The sequence below is a fragment of the Scylla paramamosain genome, chromosome 2 (genome assembly GCF_035594125.1).
Source record: "Scylla paramamosain isolate STU-SP2022 chromosome 2, ASM3559412v1, whole genome shotgun sequence".
Taxonomy (NCBI): Eukaryota; Metazoa; Arthropoda; class Malacostraca; order Decapoda; family Portunidae; genus Scylla; species Scylla paramamosain.
Window position 1 is genome coordinate 13,476,347 of NC_087152.1, and position 18,964 is coordinate 13,495,310.

At 37.3% G+C, this 18,964-nt stretch overlaps 2 protein-coding genes across 7 annotated transcripts in view; one reads left to right on the forward strand and one right to left on the reverse strand.

The window, feature by feature from the left end:
* The window catches only part of LOC135110485 (ATP-dependent Clp protease ATP-binding subunit clpX-like, mitochondrial), a 29,612-nt gene extending 22,323 nt beyond the window's left edge, over positions 1–7,289 (reverse strand). The window contains exons 1-6 of one of the 5 annotated variants that reach the window (XM_064022854.1): positions 7,150–7,289; positions 4,548–4,693; positions 2,634–2,870; positions 2,078–2,223; positions 1,683–1,851; positions 92–106 (exon numbers count right to left, since the gene is read on the reverse strand). In XM_064022854.1, the coding sequence (XP_063878924.1) occupies positions 92–106; positions 1,683–1,851; positions 2,078–2,223; positions 2,634–2,870; positions 4,548–4,626 (646 nt within the window). In that variant the 5' untranslated portion in view covers positions 4,627–4,693; positions 7,150–7,289. Of the gene's footprint in view, positions 1–91; positions 107–1,676; positions 1,852–2,077; positions 2,224–2,633; positions 2,871–4,547; positions 4,694–6,249; positions 6,391–6,434; positions 6,534–7,149 lie in introns of those variants that run through there. The other 4 variants (XM_064022845.1, XM_064022860.1, XM_064022878.1 and 1 more) reach the window with 4 other exon arrangements.
* On the forward strand, positions 7,172–18,523 carry LOC135110509 (vacuolar protein sorting-associated protein 33B-like). Of its 2 annotated transcripts, none has more exons than XM_064022891.1 (5): positions 7,172–7,335; positions 13,176–13,328; positions 13,648–13,803; positions 14,505–14,682; positions 17,141–18,523. In XM_064022891.1, the coding sequence occupies exons 1-5, from the start codon at positions 7,172–7,174 to the stop codon at positions 18,311–18,313; spliced, it is 1,824 nt and encodes a 607-aa protein (XP_063878961.1). In that variant the 3' UTR covers positions 18,314–18,523. The 2 variants fall into 2 exon arrangements, with proteins under 2 accessions (XP_063878961.1, XP_063878971.1); XM_064022901.1 differs by having other exon boundaries at positions 14,505–14,628.
* Positions 18,524–18,964: the final 441 nt, after the last annotated feature.

The window sequence follows — 18,964 nt, forward strand, 5'->3', positions numbered from 1 at the left end:
AAAGTTTGCTTAAAAAAATTATACTGAACTCGGTAACTTTTGTCATTTCTGAGAGCTTTAAATAAGGTCTCACAACAGGCAATCCACCTACCCAGAGTCCCAATGTCTAGCAGCACAAGGTAAAAACAGCAAGTTAGTATTAAATCTTGAAATTTTTTCCCACTTCTTTCTTCACTTTCCTATCTATTATTTTCTCTACCTGTAATTATGTGAAGAAAGCTGTTTCTTTAAACATTCTCTTTCATAATCTATAATTCTTACATGTGAATGGGATAATGGCCACAGATATAATAATGTTCTTATTCTGTATCTCAAAGTATATGCATTAAAGTGATGTAACAGTGACAGACATTCACTGAGTTTTGCCAATACTAAATGTTAACATAAGCTTTAAGGTGGTTAACACTTTTACTTCATAGAATAATGTATCAAACACTCTGGATTTATAGAATAATGTATCAAACACTCTGCAGTGTTAATGTCTAAATAGTGAACCTCTGATATAATGAATCCTTTGAGCCAACCAATTCCATACAATATCTGATCAGTACAGGCTGTAATGATACCTGACCAGTACCCCACTAATACACCATCTATACTATAAATTCACACAGGTGGTGGTAAAGTGTTAAATAACATACTAGAGATACAGGTTATTTTAAATTCAGAAGTATGATTAATTTTGCAAGCCTCATGGACAAAGAGCAACAGGAAATTGAGGTGTCCAGAAAATTATGATTCAACCATTCCAAATATGGTTTTGAGTTATAAATGTTTAAGTAAAAAATGCTATAAATGCAAGAATAGAATGACAAATAATAGTGTGTTCACTGTCACTGTCTGCTCTGGTGTATCTCAATTATATGTTTATCATTTCCATTCATAGATTCACCTGCCTGACATTTCCCTAGACAGTGGGTGAGTCCAGAAAAGGCACTTACATATCACCTTGTCTCATCATAAGAATAAAATACAGACAAGGGCTTCTTATCCTTCCATGCCTTACAGTCACTTTTCATAAACATGCAAAAAACAGCCTGCTGTTAAAAAAAATCCCCCTGACTCAAGAGTGTATTCACAAGGTATAGTCACCCAGACTTTAGGAGTTAAACTAACTTCTCTAAAAAAAAAGAGTTGCATGTTACCTCTAATTGGTTACCTTCACCTCACTACTAACAACCAAAAATTACCAAGTTGTGTTCAATATCAATACTAAGAAATCAAACAAGAAGTCAGTAGCTGACTAATTTGGCACAGAATTAAGGTTACAAAGAAACAATTCATAGTGGTAGGAGGATTGCTGACTAAATCAAGTGACATGAGTTAGACAACTAAATTAGAAAAAAAAAAAAAAATGCTATGAAAGAAATGTTAAGGAAGAAAGCCTACATTAACTTCCTTAAATAAAAATGTATCTAAGAAAGGGAAAACTTCAGGCACTGAGACACTCCAACGAAAATTATGATTAATTTTTTTTTACTTAAGCTCTTAAAATACAACCCACCTCTACTGTGGCAATGCAGGTGTTTTGTTTCCTTTGGGTAATAGTGCAAGGATAGTCTCCCTTGCTGAATCTCTCTCTGGAGGACGTTAATATGAGCATCACTCTAGACTGGCACACAACTTATGCAGGCACTCTACCAGCAGTCTTAAAAGTATGAAATAGATTTACTGACCCCTACCCCTGTTGGTGAGTCCTTGTGATATAGAGGCTGTGTCCAGGTGGAGGGAATCTGTCTTGGTCTGTGGAATATTGTGATAGATGCGCTTGTAGTGGTTGTACACAGCCACACTCAACACCTTCTTTGCGCGTTCCTGACCTACTACATGCTTGTCTAAGAATTCATAGATCTGAGGAAGAAATACAATACATCTATGGATTATTTATGCAATAAAACATTCTTTACACAACAAATTTTGTAATACTATAAGTATGTTAGCAAAATATTTGAGCAAGAAAATATTTTGATTGATAACAAAAATATTTGTTTCATCAGTATCTGAAAAGCACATACAAACCAAAGCACATTAAAAGTTACAACCGAGATCAATAAAATTTCTTGTGTCATAAGCAAACCTTCTTTGGAGGTGGAGGAGGTGATCTATGGCTAAAGGAAGTCTTTGCATCATCTCTCTTCTCTTTCTTCTTTCTCTTTGAATCAACTTCTGACAGCACAACAAAGAAGTGGTGGCATTTCTCACATTTTACAAACCTTGTTGAAGCTGCATGAAGTGGAAAGAAATAATTATATTGCAAATAATCTCAAACTGATAACAACCTCTTTGGCAAGAATGTTATCATCAAAATTCAAAATATGCATAATTTTTCAACATTAGTACTAATAACCTTGTAAATCAAGAAAACACTTATATTTCCAAAACAAACAAAAGAAATTCTCTGATTACAGGATAAAAAAATCTTACATTGCATTACCTCTTTAGTAATCATGCCTCAACTAACACAAACCACATCTGCTATTTCTTTTCTGTTTGACAGATTCATCTGAATTTCATTTTAAAAATTCTTAATTGTCACTTAATAATCCCTTAACTCAAACAGCAAGAATAATGCAACTATAGATGAAGAAAAGTACTAGTTAGAAGGTGAGACTATAAGTGATATAGGAACTTACACACAAATGTTTCCACATGAATGCAAGGATCTCCACATTTGGGACAGCACAGCTGGTTCTTCTCATTCTTGTTCTTCTGAGCATCCTTATCTCCATTTCCATTGTCCCCACCTGAACCATCTGATGGCGGCCCTGTGGAGGAAGACTGCAGCCAGATGGAGGTGGTGCTCAATGGACGAACCACTAGCAGTGTTCTCCCCTTCATTTGGTGTCCCCACACCCTTGAGCACACAATACCTGAAAGTACGGTACATCTTTTTTTTAAAGTTTGCATCTATAAATAAGTAACTGCAACTTTTGTATGACATGTGTATACTAAATATATCAAATATGATTAGCATAAAATTTCAGTGGAGGTATGGCAGCTGGACATGAAAAATATTTGTAGTGAAACACAAACAAGGCCCCCCCCCATACAGGGCTGAAACAAGCAACACACACACACACACACACACACACACACACACACACACACACACACACACACACGCACACACACACACACACATGCAGCAAAAAATAAAAATAAAAAAATAAGAAAGCTAGAAAAAGAAAGAGAAAATAGCTAGTAGTTATTTTAAAATGACAATGCCCAAAGAAACCAAGACTTCAATTTCATGTTTCCCTTGCACTGTATGTTCATTTAGTTTCATGACAAATCAGCATTCAAGGAACACTGCTTGCTATATAGACAGCTAACTGTGCACCACTGATAAGATCAGCTTCACTGTCAAGATACCCTTGTGCATGATGTTAATTAACATTTTTTTTTCTTTTTTTGCTAGATCTCATATGGAATCTTTACTTGGTAGCTTCTATCAATTCTGCTTGAATAAAAAGATCTATAAGATTATAGAATATTGTGTCAATAAAGTGCAAAAGAATAATGTAAGATGTCTATGAAATGAGATATACTAAGACATCACTCACAGAATATAACTGAAGGTGAAAAGCTATAAAAGAATACTGCAATATTCTACCCAAGAGTAATGCTGAACTGAGAACTTGCTCAAGTCCAAACTTTCTTTTCTCCAAAAATTAATGGCGATTCACATGTATCCCATCAATACACCTTAAAGCACTCACAGTTGTCCATACAGTCAAATGCCACTGATTCAGTACTCTCAGAAATGTTGTATTCCAATGCCATACCTACTGGAAATAGATCTCAAGGTTGTTTAGGCACCTCTGAGGTCTACTGTTGACAATAAGGAAATCATCAACATCCTATTCACAGTGGGCTTGAATGTGGGTAGCCATAGTGTGAAGTGACAGCTTGTATAAAGTGCTGATCTTGATTCTGGGTCATATAAGTAAGTGTCTTGGCCCAATCACTCATCAAGCATCCATTTTAGTGTGTCTTGTCCCAATCACTCATTTATCATTAATTTCTGCTTACATATCACAGCATACATCCATCTTATCTAGTCTTACCAAATTGACAATTATACAATTAAGTATTCCTGCTGTCCTCTTCAGATGCAGCTGACCTAACTAAATAATAACTGAAGTGGGTCAAGGTTGTGTGTTGCATCTGTGATTACCTATTTGATATTTTTACAAAGGCTGTATGAGGAAGATGTTAGTAGAGGCCAAGAACTTGATCAAGCAAGAAGAGAATGATCAGACAGGGAGAAGTGAAAGGTCTTCTGCCATGGCAATCCTTTATGGGGATGCTCTCTAATGTAATGAGGCATTAGAGAGAAAAGAAAAAAAAGAAAGAAAAAAACAGACAGATATATATTAAACTATAATAAAACTACTTACTACATTAATAAAAGGAATATAAAAATTGGTATGATAACAAGTGCAATGTATACACCATAAGTAATTATCTGACATTCATAGGTATCATACCAATATCTTTCATGCTAAAAAAAAAAAAAAAAAAAAAAAAAAAAAAATCCCACTCACCATTTTTACTTATAATCTGAGAATTCTGAATAGACAGCAGCCTCCGAAGGGACCGTGCTCCCCACCTCACACTGGACATGGTTCTGCTTGATTCTTGCTGACTTAGTGCACGCCAAAGGAAAAAAGTGGTTGCAAATAAATTCAATCTGTAATATATAAAAACTGAGAATATAGTTTCCAGCTTTCTGACTGATACAGCATAACAGCTACTCAACACAAATTCTGAAAAAATAAGGGAATTACAGTAATCAAAACTTATGAATTACAGTTAACACAACTCAAACAAACATATCACTGGAATTATTTCCACCTAAAATAAGGTGGCAAAGATTATGACATTATCATTTAGCTAAGCTTAATGATCTATCAGCTACAGTAGCTACAAAGCTACTGTTCTCAGCTACTGTACTTGGTCCCTGAGTTTAGATTGCATAAATATTTTGTCAAATTTTCTTTATGTTTTACTTTATAAATCAATGCAACACATAAAAGTGCTGCTACTATATCATTACTAAGTAACATCCTGCTTCCTGCCTGGAACAGAAACAAATGACTGATTAGAGGTGCGATGTATTGGTGCTGTGGTGTTGGGACTCATACAGATTCTACCGACAGAACTATTATCAACCTGACCTCACAGTGAATTTCATTCTCCCTAAATTTAGTGTGTAAAATTAATGCCCTAACTACTTCACAACTTTTGATGAAAGAAATTCCTTACATAAAAAGTTATTAGCTACATACAAACTGACTTGTGTGAAATAAACTCATGATTCACAATACAAAGTCATCACTTTGTGGCCATTGTGGTAAACTGGGTCACGTGAGAACTATCAAGGGAGGCCACTGCAGTCACGAGCCATCTTGACTAATTATCCCATGGACAAGATACACAAAAAAAAGAGAAAGACTACAAAAGATGGAACATGGTATGATGTCAAGCAGTTCCCTTCCATATGCAGTCTTCCACTTTGATTTAGCAAAAGGAAATCTTTACTGTCTTCAAAAAATGTCAATAAAAAATGTTCAACAACAATTCACAATAATACAAAACAAAAGCATATTTACTACAATACCACCAATGAGAAGATAATTACTACAAAATCTTGGAAATTACACTGTGGTTTTACAAAACTCAATGATCTTGTGTTGTTACATAAAGTAGATGCCTGCCAATCAAGCTGCTGATCCCATTAATGACAAATTTGACAAGGGTTATATTCATAACAGCAGGTAAGTATATCTATATCTATCTATCTATCTATATCTATATATCTATATATATATATATATATATATATATATATATATATATATATATATATATATATATATATATATATATATATCCAAGAAAGGGTGGACCCCTCAATTACACAACTAAGACTTGGCTTCTCCCCACCAAGGCCATAGAGTACTAACTGTAGTTAATATAAACTATGAATAGGTTTCATATTGAAATACACACACACACACACACACACACACACACAAACACACACTTGAGCCTGATACACTTGTTACTACCGGTACCACCACCACCATCGTTACGTAACTTAATTATGGTTTGTATATACTTAACCCTGCACACAAGCAGCAATAAGACAACTAAATTAACAGATAGTGAGGGTAAACAATGAAGAATGGTGAGTGCACAGAGTAGCAAGGCCAGTCAAATAGTGCAGTACAGCCCAGCACATACTCATAAGAGGCTACCGTCAGCTGATCACAACAATGTCACCACAAATGTTACCACTGCTCATATTTCTGTCCGTGGCGAATTAAATATATTTTCCTAGCACACACATGTCACTTTCATTGATATAAAGCACGTCTAGTTATACGGAGTAACGATTCTAAGATAAACAGCCTTCATCTAGCACGTACCCTCTTCCCACTACTTGCGCTGGCCCAACAACAACTGCTACTGCAAGGCACGAGTCACCGAGTGTTTCACTGCCAGGCGCTACAGGCCACCCTGCCTTAACTCATTTTTTAAATTTAATTTTATTTACTTATTTATTTTTTTTTGCAAGGAGAGATGGCTTTAACTACGATCTATCTTGCCAATGTCTTTGGAATTATTTATTTATATTGTCAATATACCTGTCTTGATTATCAGCAGAAGTAAAAGTCAACACTAGTAGCACAAAGTTGTTACATATTTTTTTACGCAAGTAGCATTGTTACGTAACTTACAAAATTAATAAGAGGAATATAGATAGAAATATTGAGGGCCAGAAAATAACAATACAGGAATTTGGCATGATCGGTGTAGATGTCAAAACGTCAAATCTACCAAGATTAGCCCTTCTCATAAATTAGGAAAACAATGAAAAAATAAATTTATATCATTATTTTTTATCACAATATATTACTAGTGAGTCCTGATTTATAAGTAACTTGAAATGCATTACCCAAGATCTCGCCTGTCGCTAAGAGCTGTTGTTATCGTTCAGCTGACAACTCACCAATTAGTAAACACAGGAGTGACGGTGTGGAGTGTTAGTGCAGATTGCCTGTGGTGTTCACTTTCCTGACACTCTGGGCGGACCTGATACCATTCCCCACACACTGTAGAGGTTAAAGGAGGCTATAATACCTGAGAGTGAAGCACCGCGGAGATGTCTCCGCCTCAGAGTCTAGGGCTCGACGTGGAGATCCTGCGGCGCCTGAGTAGTGACCGTCTGGTGAGGGTGTTGGAAGACGCCCCTGGGGCCAAGGACCTGATCATCGATGGGGATCTCATGAAGATGCTCGACCGGATAGCTGGGGCCACACTGCTAAGGTGAGACTTGCGTAACCTAACAACCTCTATTTTTATTTTTATTTTATTTTAATTTTGTTTTCCATCCCCATTCTGCTGAAACGCAGAGGTCTACGCGGCGCTCGGTATACAGTTACATTGTTTATATATATATATATATATATATATATATATATATATATATATATATATATATATATATATATATATATATATATATATATATATATACACACACAATAGCAAAGAAAAATAATAACATTGCGCTGTACAACAAAAGTATATTATCAAATGTACAATCAATACAGAAAAAAAGAAAAAAATCGCCTCCTCTATCTCAAAGCCCAAACTTGTGGAAGAAAAGAAGCTTCACATTTACATTTGTTTTATGGTTTACTGCTTTTATCATGAAAACCTCAAACAAAACTTTATTTCCCTTTCTTTCTGGTATGTTACAGCAGCTGTTGTATGGAACTGCATCTTTAGAGTTCCTTTTATCATGTGGCTTCATATATTAATAGTGGTAATTGAGTTGCTGTGATCCTCTCCATGTGAAACTTACCTATGATAAATTTTCATTACTTTGAAATTTTCATGTCGCTACTTGAGAAAACGCTTATGAGATATGCCATTGTGAAATGCCTAAATAGGTCACTAGATAAGGAAAAAAAGAACATAAATTAATAAATTTCAAGTGTTTCCGTATTTTTCTTTTCATCTTTTTCCTCTCGCTATTAAACATTTTTGGAGTGGTTCAGTGATATCAAGAGTATCACATCAAGTCATCACTGCAGTTCTATGCAGTGATGACTAGAAGTCATCAACATGCAAGAGATTCTATTTGTTTTATGGAAGAGAAAAATCTATTAGATCCTATCTTATCAGTATAAGACAAGGAAGGAAGATGGCAGGGTGTTGAAAGCACAAAGTTAAATATGTATCCATATATCATGAATATATATTACTAAAGACTGTTGTAGTGTTTGTGATATGAGAGAGGCTATGACTTGTATGCACTGGATTCTACAGCATGAAATATGTACATCATAAAGAAGATAATCATGCCTTCGAGTTTGCTTACTTTGGAAATCAAATAGAATTTTATAAAATAAAACAAATAAATAATTAAAAGTTTATGGTGGCCCTCTTACACACATATTCATCAATAAGTACGGTGGCATACTGGTGTCAGTGTACATATGTGGAAAAAATACTGAAAACTGTTTCTTAACCTGAGAATGCTGAAATAATGTTAAAGGTGTACTGGAAAACGCTGTATTTACGGCAGTACAACGTCAGTGTTCTTCACAAGGGACTTTTTTACCACATTTTTAAGTTTATTGATGGTGATGAAAATACTAAAATTGTGAACATTTCACACTTTGATCAGAAGTCTACTCACAAAACTTTGTGGTAAATTGCATCTGTAACCAGACATTAGGCAGTGATGAAGTGTTGGCCTGGAGAAATCTGACAACAGGAGCATTGAGTTTGGTAAAACTCAAAATGAATAAATAAACAAAAAATAAATAATAATAATAAAACGGTATAAAATAAATCAGACTCTCTCTCTCTCTCTCTCTCTCTCTCTCTCTCTCTCTCTCTCTCTCTCTCTCTCTCTCTCTCTCTCTCTCTCTCTCTCTCTCTCTATATATATATATATATATATATATATATATATATATATATATATATATATATATATATATATATATATATATATATATATATATATATATATATATATATATATATATTATATTATATTATATTATATTATATCATATCATATCATATCAACACACCAGTGATGTATCCGATATCTGCCTACCCGCATCCGCATTGTAAAACAGCAGATCCGCACCAGTATCCGCAGCCACATTTTCAGATGACAAAAGCTTCGCCTCCTCCTCCGCATCAAAGAAACGCAGCTGTTACATGTGTATGTGTGTGTGTGTTAGAACGAGTGAGGGAGACTGGTTGAGAGTGTAAAGGATACTGAGAGAGAGAGAGAGAGAGAGAGAGAGAGAGAGAGAGAGAGAGAGAGAGAGAGAGAGAGAGAGAGAGAGAGAGAGAGAGAGAGAGAGTCATCAGTGTGTGTTTGAGTGAGTGAGTGAGGGTAAGTGTTAATGAGTTGGATGGAGAGTAAGCGTGAGTTGAGAGATTATTGGAGTGAGAATGGCTGTTGATATGAATAAGTGAGAAGCGTGAGCGAGGCAGCGTGAAAAGAAAAGAGTGAGTTAGAATAGGAAAATGAGTGAAAGATGAAGTGTGAATATGAGTAAGATTGAGTGTGGATGGGAGTGAGTGGTAATGAGAATGAGAGTCAGCATGAGTGACAGAATGCAAGGATGAGAGAGAGAGAGAGAGAGAGAGAGAGAGAGAGAGAGAGAGAGAGAGAGAGAGAGAGAGAGAGAGAGAGAGAGAGAGAGTTCATAACGAAGGAAGGAGAGTACTGGCAGCAAGGAAGTGGAGGAAGGGTGGAGGGGCATGAGAGTACAGGGAGAAATAGAGATGAAAGAAGGGAGTGAAGAATTAGAGGGAGGGAGGAAGTAGTGGAGAATAAGTGCTCCCTCTTCCTGCCTGCTACTCCTTTTCGTCCTCCCCCATCCATCCCCTTATTTCTATTCCCTCCATCTCCTTGGCCTCTATACACCCCCTTGAAATATACATATTTTACTTATTTCATTATACCCCTTTTTCTATTTTTTTTTTTTTCTCTCCCTCCCTTTCTCTTCTTTGTGAAGCTGTGTGTGGCAGATACGGCGTACTTTGTATTACTGTGATATATGTAAAAAGTATCCGCATCTTCATTTGTGACCGCGGATATGGAGGCAAAATAAATCCGCATCCATATCGCATATATTGATACTTTAACATCCGCATTCTTATCCGCAGTCGCATTTTATGGGAAATGCATATCCGACTCCGCCTCCTTATCCGCGGATCTCTGAAATTTAGTATATGATACATTATTAACACACACACACACACACACACACACACACACACACACACACACACACACACACACTCTTTCCCCCCCGCACTAATTCTCTTTCAGTCATGCACACGTCATTATTACGTGCAGCGGCGTACCCAGTATAAAGAAGACGCAGTAAACCACAAAAACATTCACACAAACCACTGTCAAGGAAACAACTTGGCCTCATTGGAACGCGTATATGGAAAGCCAAATTCCAGTTCACTCACGTAGGTTTGCTGGCACCAGTAGTAAGGGCGCTCCTCATCACTGCTATCTTTTAGGGGCCACGGAGGGTTGTCACACGGGGGCGAAGGGTAGAGATTGGTCAAGGTTCACCAGGCTGTGTCTGTGATCATCGTAGAAGCTGGAACAGAGGAATCGAACTGAAAAAAAAGAAAAAAAGTGCGTGATGGATAGATGGACAGGGACAGTATTATGGAGGCCTGCAAGTAGGACTGGGAGGAACTAAAATTATTCATGGATAATGGGACCAAACTGAGTGTTGTAGCGGCCTGAACAATGAACATATGTTTCGTGCATTTTATTTACATATAATTACATCATATAGTAAAGCAGTGAACACTATAAATGTGGAGTAATGCAGGTATCCCCGAACGCATCAAAACCTTTTGTGTGCGTGGGTGTGTATGTGTGTGTATAAGGAAAATACGATAAAACCCTCAACAATATCAGCATCTAAATGCTCTCTCTCTCTCTCTCTCTCTCTCTCTCTCTCTCTCTCTCATAATGCGCATGCTCCTGCCGACATCCACAACTCAGTGTGGACGAAGTAATAAACTTTTCGGCAAATATTTGTGCTTCACATAATAAAAAAAAAAAAATAATAACTCAATAGTTTACTGCTCTAATATTTTAGAAGGCGACTTGAATTATCGATACTCATTTGTTTTGTTATCAGATATGACATGCAGAAAAAGTCACGTGAAGGATGGACAGCACGTGACACGTGAGATATTTTACCTCGCTCTTCTGGGGAGACGAAGCACTTGATTCAGTTCCCTTATCCTCTGCCCTTTGGACATCTTTAGAGGAACATGTAGATATTCATTACATGAGGAATGAATAGCTCAATATATCATCTGCTTATCAAACGAAACAGCTGCTGTTCCCCGAGTTTAATGATAGCGAACATACTGCTTCACATGCACTATTGTCAGCGTTTTTTTTTTTTTTTTTTATTTACGCAATGCCGCATAAGTGCGGCACTGCTTTATCACGGTATTCAGCAGCTCTGGTTTTCATATCGTAACATTTTATGCAGTCTTGGCGCTCCGTTTTATATATATATATATATATATATATATATATATATATATATATATATATATATATATATATATATATATATATATATATATATATATATATATATATATATACACATACACCGGGCAACGTCAGCCGCATTTGCCACCTGCCTGTCATTCTGTATTTATTTATTTATTTATTCATTTTATGTAAGAGGGGGCTCCGGCCAGATTACAAAAAGTTGCAAAAAAAAAAAAAAGCTACCAGAGAGGAATGTCAAAGGGATTATACAAGTTTGGAGGTAAAGCGTCTCGAAAGCTCCCTCTTGAAAGAGTTTGTCATAGGAAAGGGGAAATACAGAAGTAGGCAGATAGTCTTGCATTAGAATGATGGACAGAATAGGGGTTAGAATAAAGTTTTCTGTTATGAGGTAACAGGAGGGGAGTCATGCAGTTAGCAAGATCAGAGGAGCATTTAGTGTGAAAGTAGCAATAGGAGATGGAAAGAGAGATAACTTTGCAGCAAAGAGAGAGAGAGGTTGAAGACAGTCAATTAGAGGAGAGTTGATAAGACAAAGTGCTGCCATTGATTCCACCTTGTTAAAAAAAAAAGCAGTACAAATGGAACATAGAAGAAAACAAGAGATGCACCCATGCAGAAAAGATAGGCTGAAGATGGTCAGTTAAAGGAGAGGGATTAATAAGACGAAATATTCTTTATTCCACCCAATTCAAGAGAGCAGTATGAGTGGCACTCCTCCAAGTAAGGCCCCTTTCACATGACGCCACCAGTGGCCATCACTGCTTACCCCAATGTGAAAGGGTCAGGTAAGTATAAGCAATAAGTGACCACACCCCAACATCTTTACCGGTTACCTGCCTGTGCCACAACAGTGGCCTCATGTGAAAGGCTCCATTGCAAACTATGGGAGGTAACTAGTGGCAGCCACTAGTGGCATCATGTGAAAGGGGCTTTAAGCATACTCAGTATATTGGCTAATAAGGCCCCTGTATAGAGTTTCTACTTTAGGATAATGAGAAAAATTGGCAGAGATGACTCAGAATGCCTAATTTTATAGAAGCTGTTTTAGTAAGAGATTATGTGAAGTTTCCAGTTTAGGTTATTAGTAAAGGTCAGGTTGAGGATTTTCAGTGCAGGAGAGAGGGACAATTGAGTGTCATTGATAAAAGAGATGATAGTTATGTAGAAGGTTGTGTTGAGTTGATAGATGGAGGAATGTATATAATTACATACATCAGTTTTTAATAATAATAGAATTGTGTGGGTTTGCTTCCTGATATATATATATATATATATATATATATATATATATATATATATATATATATATATATATATATATATATATATATATATATATATATATATATACTTAATGACCTGAAGGTATGACAGAAAGCTATCCTAAAACATGTACTCCCATATTTCTTAAATGTGTAGTACATCATGTGACTCCTCATTGCTGTTAAGCCACATGCATACCTGTAATGTTGATACATATCTAGTGGAATACTACAGTTTCTTCTCTCTCTCTCTCTCTCTCTCTCTCTCTCTTATCATTAACATTCCCTGCCACACACTGCAGGAGTCATGGGGTAGACAAGATGTACCGCCTGGAGAGAGTCCCACCACCAGTGCAGAGTAGCCAGCGAGTGTACCTGGTGCGGCCATCCCTACTGCAACTCAAAATATTGGCTGACCATGTGCATTCTGACCATGCTGCACACCCTGACCTGCAGTAAGTGGCCTTCCCCACTTCAAGCTGGTTTTATACAAACTTAGAGAACTTGGACAACATAAGTCAGTATACATATAATACCTATATTCCAGTGAATGCAGTCCTTTTTGCCATCAAATAGAAGCATGCAATTTATTTTTGTATGTTGAACACCATTTATAATTTTGTATGTATTTTAGATTATTAGTGCTTTAACAATAACTGCAATATTACTATGTACCTTTTGTATTAGTAAGGATTAATAAATTCAGGGTAATTTAGAGACAAGTTTCAGCAGCCAATCAACAGGTTGTATAAGTACGTTCATGTCTACCAACAGTGTGCATGTAGTGGTGGTGCCACGGCTGGTGTCTTGGGTTACAGGCTTATTGGAAGAGGAGGGTCTTTATGGTGCCCTTACCCTTCATGAATTTTGCCCTGATTTTATTCCTCTTGATGATGATTTGCTGTCACTGGAAATGACATCCTTCTTCAGGTGAGTACTGTACATATGGAAACTCTAAGGTTCTCTTTGCCTTTGTACTTTGCACTTTACCAATTTGATAGCATCTTCATTGTCAAGAATTTTACTTTTGTGTTTCAATAATTAAACATTGTCATAAATTACATGAAATGTAGCTAAAATATCACTTGTTACTAATTTCATGCTTCTTTACCCGTATCAGAGAATAGGCATGAGTCATTAGCATCCCAGTAGTATTCCATTGAGCTTCAAACCCATCACAAGCTAAAGAAGTGATGATAAAATAAGCTGTATACTCAGCAACACAGAATGAGCTGAAAACCAGAAAGATAAGATATAATGGCATGGCTTGTCATATTCATTATAGGTGACCTGGATAGATTTGCCATAGCATATCAAGATGACAAGCTCCATTTTGTTGTCATGATGTGGGTAGATTACACAGATTTTTGGAGGGCAAAATTGGTGTCAGGTTAGGGAATCCAAAAGAGCATTTCTCTAAAACCCATGTTAAAAGTTCACATTTCACATTTATTCTCTGTGACATCTTTTCCTTATCATATGCCAAGAATGTTATTTATGAAAACAAAAACACTTGTTTTTGTAATTTTATACCAGATTTTTTCAGATATGTGACACTAATGCACAATCTGCCTCATCTGGAAGTAAAAAAGTCTTTCAAGATTATTGTTTAATTTTTCTCTTAATTTCAGAGATGCCTTTCTTGAAGGGGACTTCAGTGGGTGTGTTGATGTAGCTCGAGCCATCAACACACTGCAGGGACTCTTTGGTCAAATTCCGTATGTGCTGGCACATGGGAGGGCAGCCAAGGCAGTGGTAAACACTCTGGATCTCCTCAACAACCAAAACTCTCCCAAAAAGACTAGCCAGGTTTATCACATTTGTTTTTTGTCATGGTTGTTTAGATGTATTGCAAATTAAATCTAATTGGTGTATGTTTACATAAAAGTTTTAGGTCACAAAAAAATCTTCCTATGGTCTGACCATTTTATCCTGAGCATTTGGGCATTGTCCTTTTCGGGTATTTCCTGGCCTGCAGCAGTGGCACACTTGTACCAACACACACCTTATGTCATGAATGGAGTTGGAGTATATATACACTGTAATGCTCTAAATAGGCAAGTTAATGTAACAGATGTTTATTTTTTAGTGATAACTGCATTGTGTTTTGCAAACAGCACAGTACTTGGTAACATTTCTGCCAGGTGTTGTCATGCTGTCAGAATGACCGTGTTGATCCATCAGTCACTTCCTCTCTCACCGTGTATGAAGAGGAAGAGGAGGAAGGGAGGGAGGGAGGGATAAAAATAAATTTGCATAAAATGTAGATTCTATATATGGAGAGAGAGAGAGAGAGAGAGAGAGAGAGAGAGAGAGAGAGAGAGAGAGAGAGAGAGAGAGAGAGAGAGAGAGAGAGAGATGGTGTGTTGGGAGCAAGGTTATCACTAACACTTAAGACTCTTAAGCTGATAATTTGCCCATCACAAAGTTTGGCAGTACTGCAGGCTGGGAAATCCCCAGAAAGGACAACACCTAAATGCTCAGGATAAAATGGTCAGACCATAGTAATGCTGTGAAACAGTGAATAAGATGCGTAGAATGTTGAAATGTGGAAGTAATAAAGACAGTTGGGCATTGGACAACCAGAGGAAGTCAGTGAAGTACCTGGTATATTAATAAGAGTATTTTTCTTTAAGAATGTAAGGTTTTGTTGATTCTGTGGAACTTTCTCACATCTCATTTGGAAAATGTTGAAATTTTCACATCCACACATTGTAAAGAATATTAAATAGGTTGTCCATCATAAGGAAATGGAGGAAAGTGTTTACATCCTCAAACTATAAAGGATGTTACAGAGTAGGCTTTTCATCAAAGGGATATGAAGTGTAGTGTCACTGGCAGTCCATCCATGGACCACCAACACTATCATAAATTGCAACTAACCAAGTAACAGTCATCAGCTATGCTGTAAACCGTAATATGGATTACATATTTACATTCCTTAGAGAAACATAGGTCAAGAGGGGACCTGATAGAAGTCTAAGTGGCATAGGAGTTATAACAAGGGGGATGTAAGCAAAATTCTCAGGATCAGTAATCAGGATAGAACAAGAAATAATGGGCTCAAGCTTGAAAAATTTAGGTTAAAAAAATGAGAGAGGAAGAAATTGGTTCTCAAATAGAGTGGTAGATGAATGGAATAGACTCAGTAATCAGATTGTTAGAGCTGAGACATTAGGGATCCTTAAAAAAAGATCAGACAAATTCATGGATGGGGACAGTAGGTGGAAATAGGTAGGTATGTTTCATACAGGGACTGCCACATGTAGGCCTGATGGCTTCTTGCAGCTTCCCTTATTTTCTTATGTTCTTATGTTCGCTTTTTTGCTCAAGGCTCATTATCTTCTCTAAGTTTGCTAGGTTCAAGGAGTGCTTAGGTCTCATGTCTTTAATATAAGTAGTAGGGTGATATTTCACTCTGTTGATAGCACAGCATTGCACTTGTAGGAAGTTTTGCACTGGCAGGCAAAGGGACCAAGACAGGGGCAGGCAGTAAGCTAGAGGTGGTCTTCTGGGCAGCAGTTGTAAACAAAGATTCAACAAGGACATTACTATTATTTCACTCAACAAGTAGCACAACACTACACTAGAAGTGTTAAAAAATATGGGAGTGAAATCAATAAGTGTAGTGGTCAAATTCAACTCTTGGGAAGTTTCATGTGACCAAGACAGAAGGCATTCTTTAACAATAACTGGCTGGTGAAACACACACCTTCTCTTCTTGTATCTTTCAACTAGCATTATTGACATTTCCTTTTAAATTGTGGTGGCCATTGAATGCTTTAAATAAAATCAAATGAATAAAGAAGTTGCTAGTGCATGTTCATCATCACCACCACCACCACCACCACCAAGAGAAAGAGAGCAGCCTCATAATGAATTTCATATTGGATTTCCAAGATCATGAAAGTAATCTCAAATTTATTGAGGTCATCAGCAGTTTTTCATATACCAAATGGTCATGTAATTAATTTTATGGAGGATTTGCTTTACTGCCTTATAGGAAAGCTGAGTGACTGTTGCACTGTTCTCAAAGAGTATGCATATGTCATATTATATTACATTTACTTACTTAACCCACTTTGCTGATGGGAAGTAATAATTTTCATCTACATAAAAACTGGATCTCTTTGTATAAATGCAATATTTCCTAATTAATTATGCACTTCCCTATAGGACATTCATATAACAGATACTTTTCAGGAAACTGAAACTTTGCATAATCAGGTCAGATAAACAAAGTAATTTTGATTTTTCATATTTTCAGATGCCAGAAATCAGTCACCTCTTCATATTTGACCGAGATGCAGATTATGTGACGCCTCTCTTAACTCAGCTAACCTATGAGGGCGCCTTAGATGACCACTTTGGCATTAATGCAGGGGTGGTAGAGTTCCCTGGGGAGGTGGTGGGACAGGATGCACCCCGCAAAGTTCCTCTTAACAGCAAAGACACCATTTATGACAACATTCGTAATAAACACTTTGCTTCTGTATCAAGCTATCTTATAACAAAAGCAAAAGAGGTGAATGCGAAGAAGGAACAAGCACAGAACATGACTGCCAGTCAAATGAAAGATTTCGTAGCCAATGAACTGCGCACACTGCAGTCCTGCCATGCCACACTGGCTCTCCATCTGAGGGCATGTGAGTCCATCACCAAATCTGTGAAGCAAGACTTTGAGACCCAGCTGACAACTGAGCATGGGTTAGTTACTGGGGCAAGTAATGCTGGACAGGCCAGGAAGTTTTTGAAGAACTGTCTTGCTCGTATGCAGCCTCTTACTGACAACCTGCGCCTCTTTTGCTTGTACAGCCTTACTCAGGATGGTCTGTCTCCCAAGGATTACAAACAGTTGGCCTCCCAGATGCTTGCTGCACATGGACATAAACATCTGATCACCCTTAATAATTTGCGGCAGCTGAATCTCCTTTGTGCCACAGAATCTTCAGCTTCTAGTACAGGGGTGAACCGAGATAGTTCTGGCACCAATATACAAGGTCGATTGGCTCAGGTGACTTCACTTTTGCCTAAGAAAGGGCAAGGATGGAGGGCAGCAGCCAAACGGTTGAGACTCATTCCAGATCCAGATAAAACCATAGATCTTCACAACCCCTCAGACCCCAGCTATGTTTTTAATGGAGCTTATACTCCTGTGATGGCCAAAGTGGTGGGTGAGGCACTGAGTGTGCGAGGAGCCTTTACTCAGACTCTGCTGGATAGCCTCAAAGTGCTGCCTGGCACCACCATTAGCCGGGCAGCACCACCAGGTTCCCCTGTGGGTCCACATGTAGCACTGGTGGTAATGATGGGTGGCGTAACTTACACTGAGGTGGCTGCCCTAAGGCTCTTGGCAGTGACCAGTGGCACACGCATCATTGTGGCCTCCACTTCAACCATTAATGGAGACCAACTTGTTTCAGGTGTAGTACATAAATAAACTTTCTGGTGAATGTCATATGGAAAGTTAGAAAGTTTACAAATTCATTATATCACTGGAAGTAAATAATAAAACAATGAAGAGAGACTTCACAAGTATTTACAGTATTAATTGCTGAAAAATCTCTCTCTCTCTCTCTCTCTCTCTCTCTCTCTCTCTCTCTCTCTCTCTCTCTCTCTCTCTCTCTCTCTCTCTCTCTCTCTCTCTCTCTCTCCAATGAATAATATGACAATACTTGTCTATCCATACTAAATATCCCATCATAATTAAATCTGCTTGAGAACAACACAAGATGGAGTGAGAGGTGGGAATGTGAGCATAATAAAGTGACCTACATGGAGGTGGGTGTAATCTTAGAATATTTAAGCCCGACTTATGACTCATCTGAACCAGGCATGGGACCAAGGTGAATTTACCACAGAAAATGACAGTATCAGTGCCAGCAAGCCAATAATGTGAAGAGAAACATACAAACCTCTCCTTTCATTGCTTGACAAGAAAAAATTCAGAAATGCTGTATCTATGAAGCACAGTACTACAAAGTATTATCTAAATAAACCACTTAATTAAAATTTATCATGTCAAAACATTAGAAGTATCAGCCTGGAACAATTACATGATCATGATGGTCTCTTAGTTTGGGAACTGCAA

Coding starts and splice junctions, on each gene's coding strand:
- LOC135110509 (XM_064022891.1), top strand. CDS start 7,172: ATGTCTCCGCCTCAGAGTCTAGGGCTCGACGTGGAGATCCTGCGGCGC. Junction 7,336..13,175: donor GCTGGGGCCACACTGCTAAG/GTGAGACTTGCG, acceptor CACACACTGCAG/GAGTCATGGGGTAGACAAGA. Junction 14,683..17,140: donor CTCCCAAAAAGACTAGCCAG/GTTTATCACATT, acceptor TCATATTTTCAG/ATGCCAGAAATCAGTCACCT.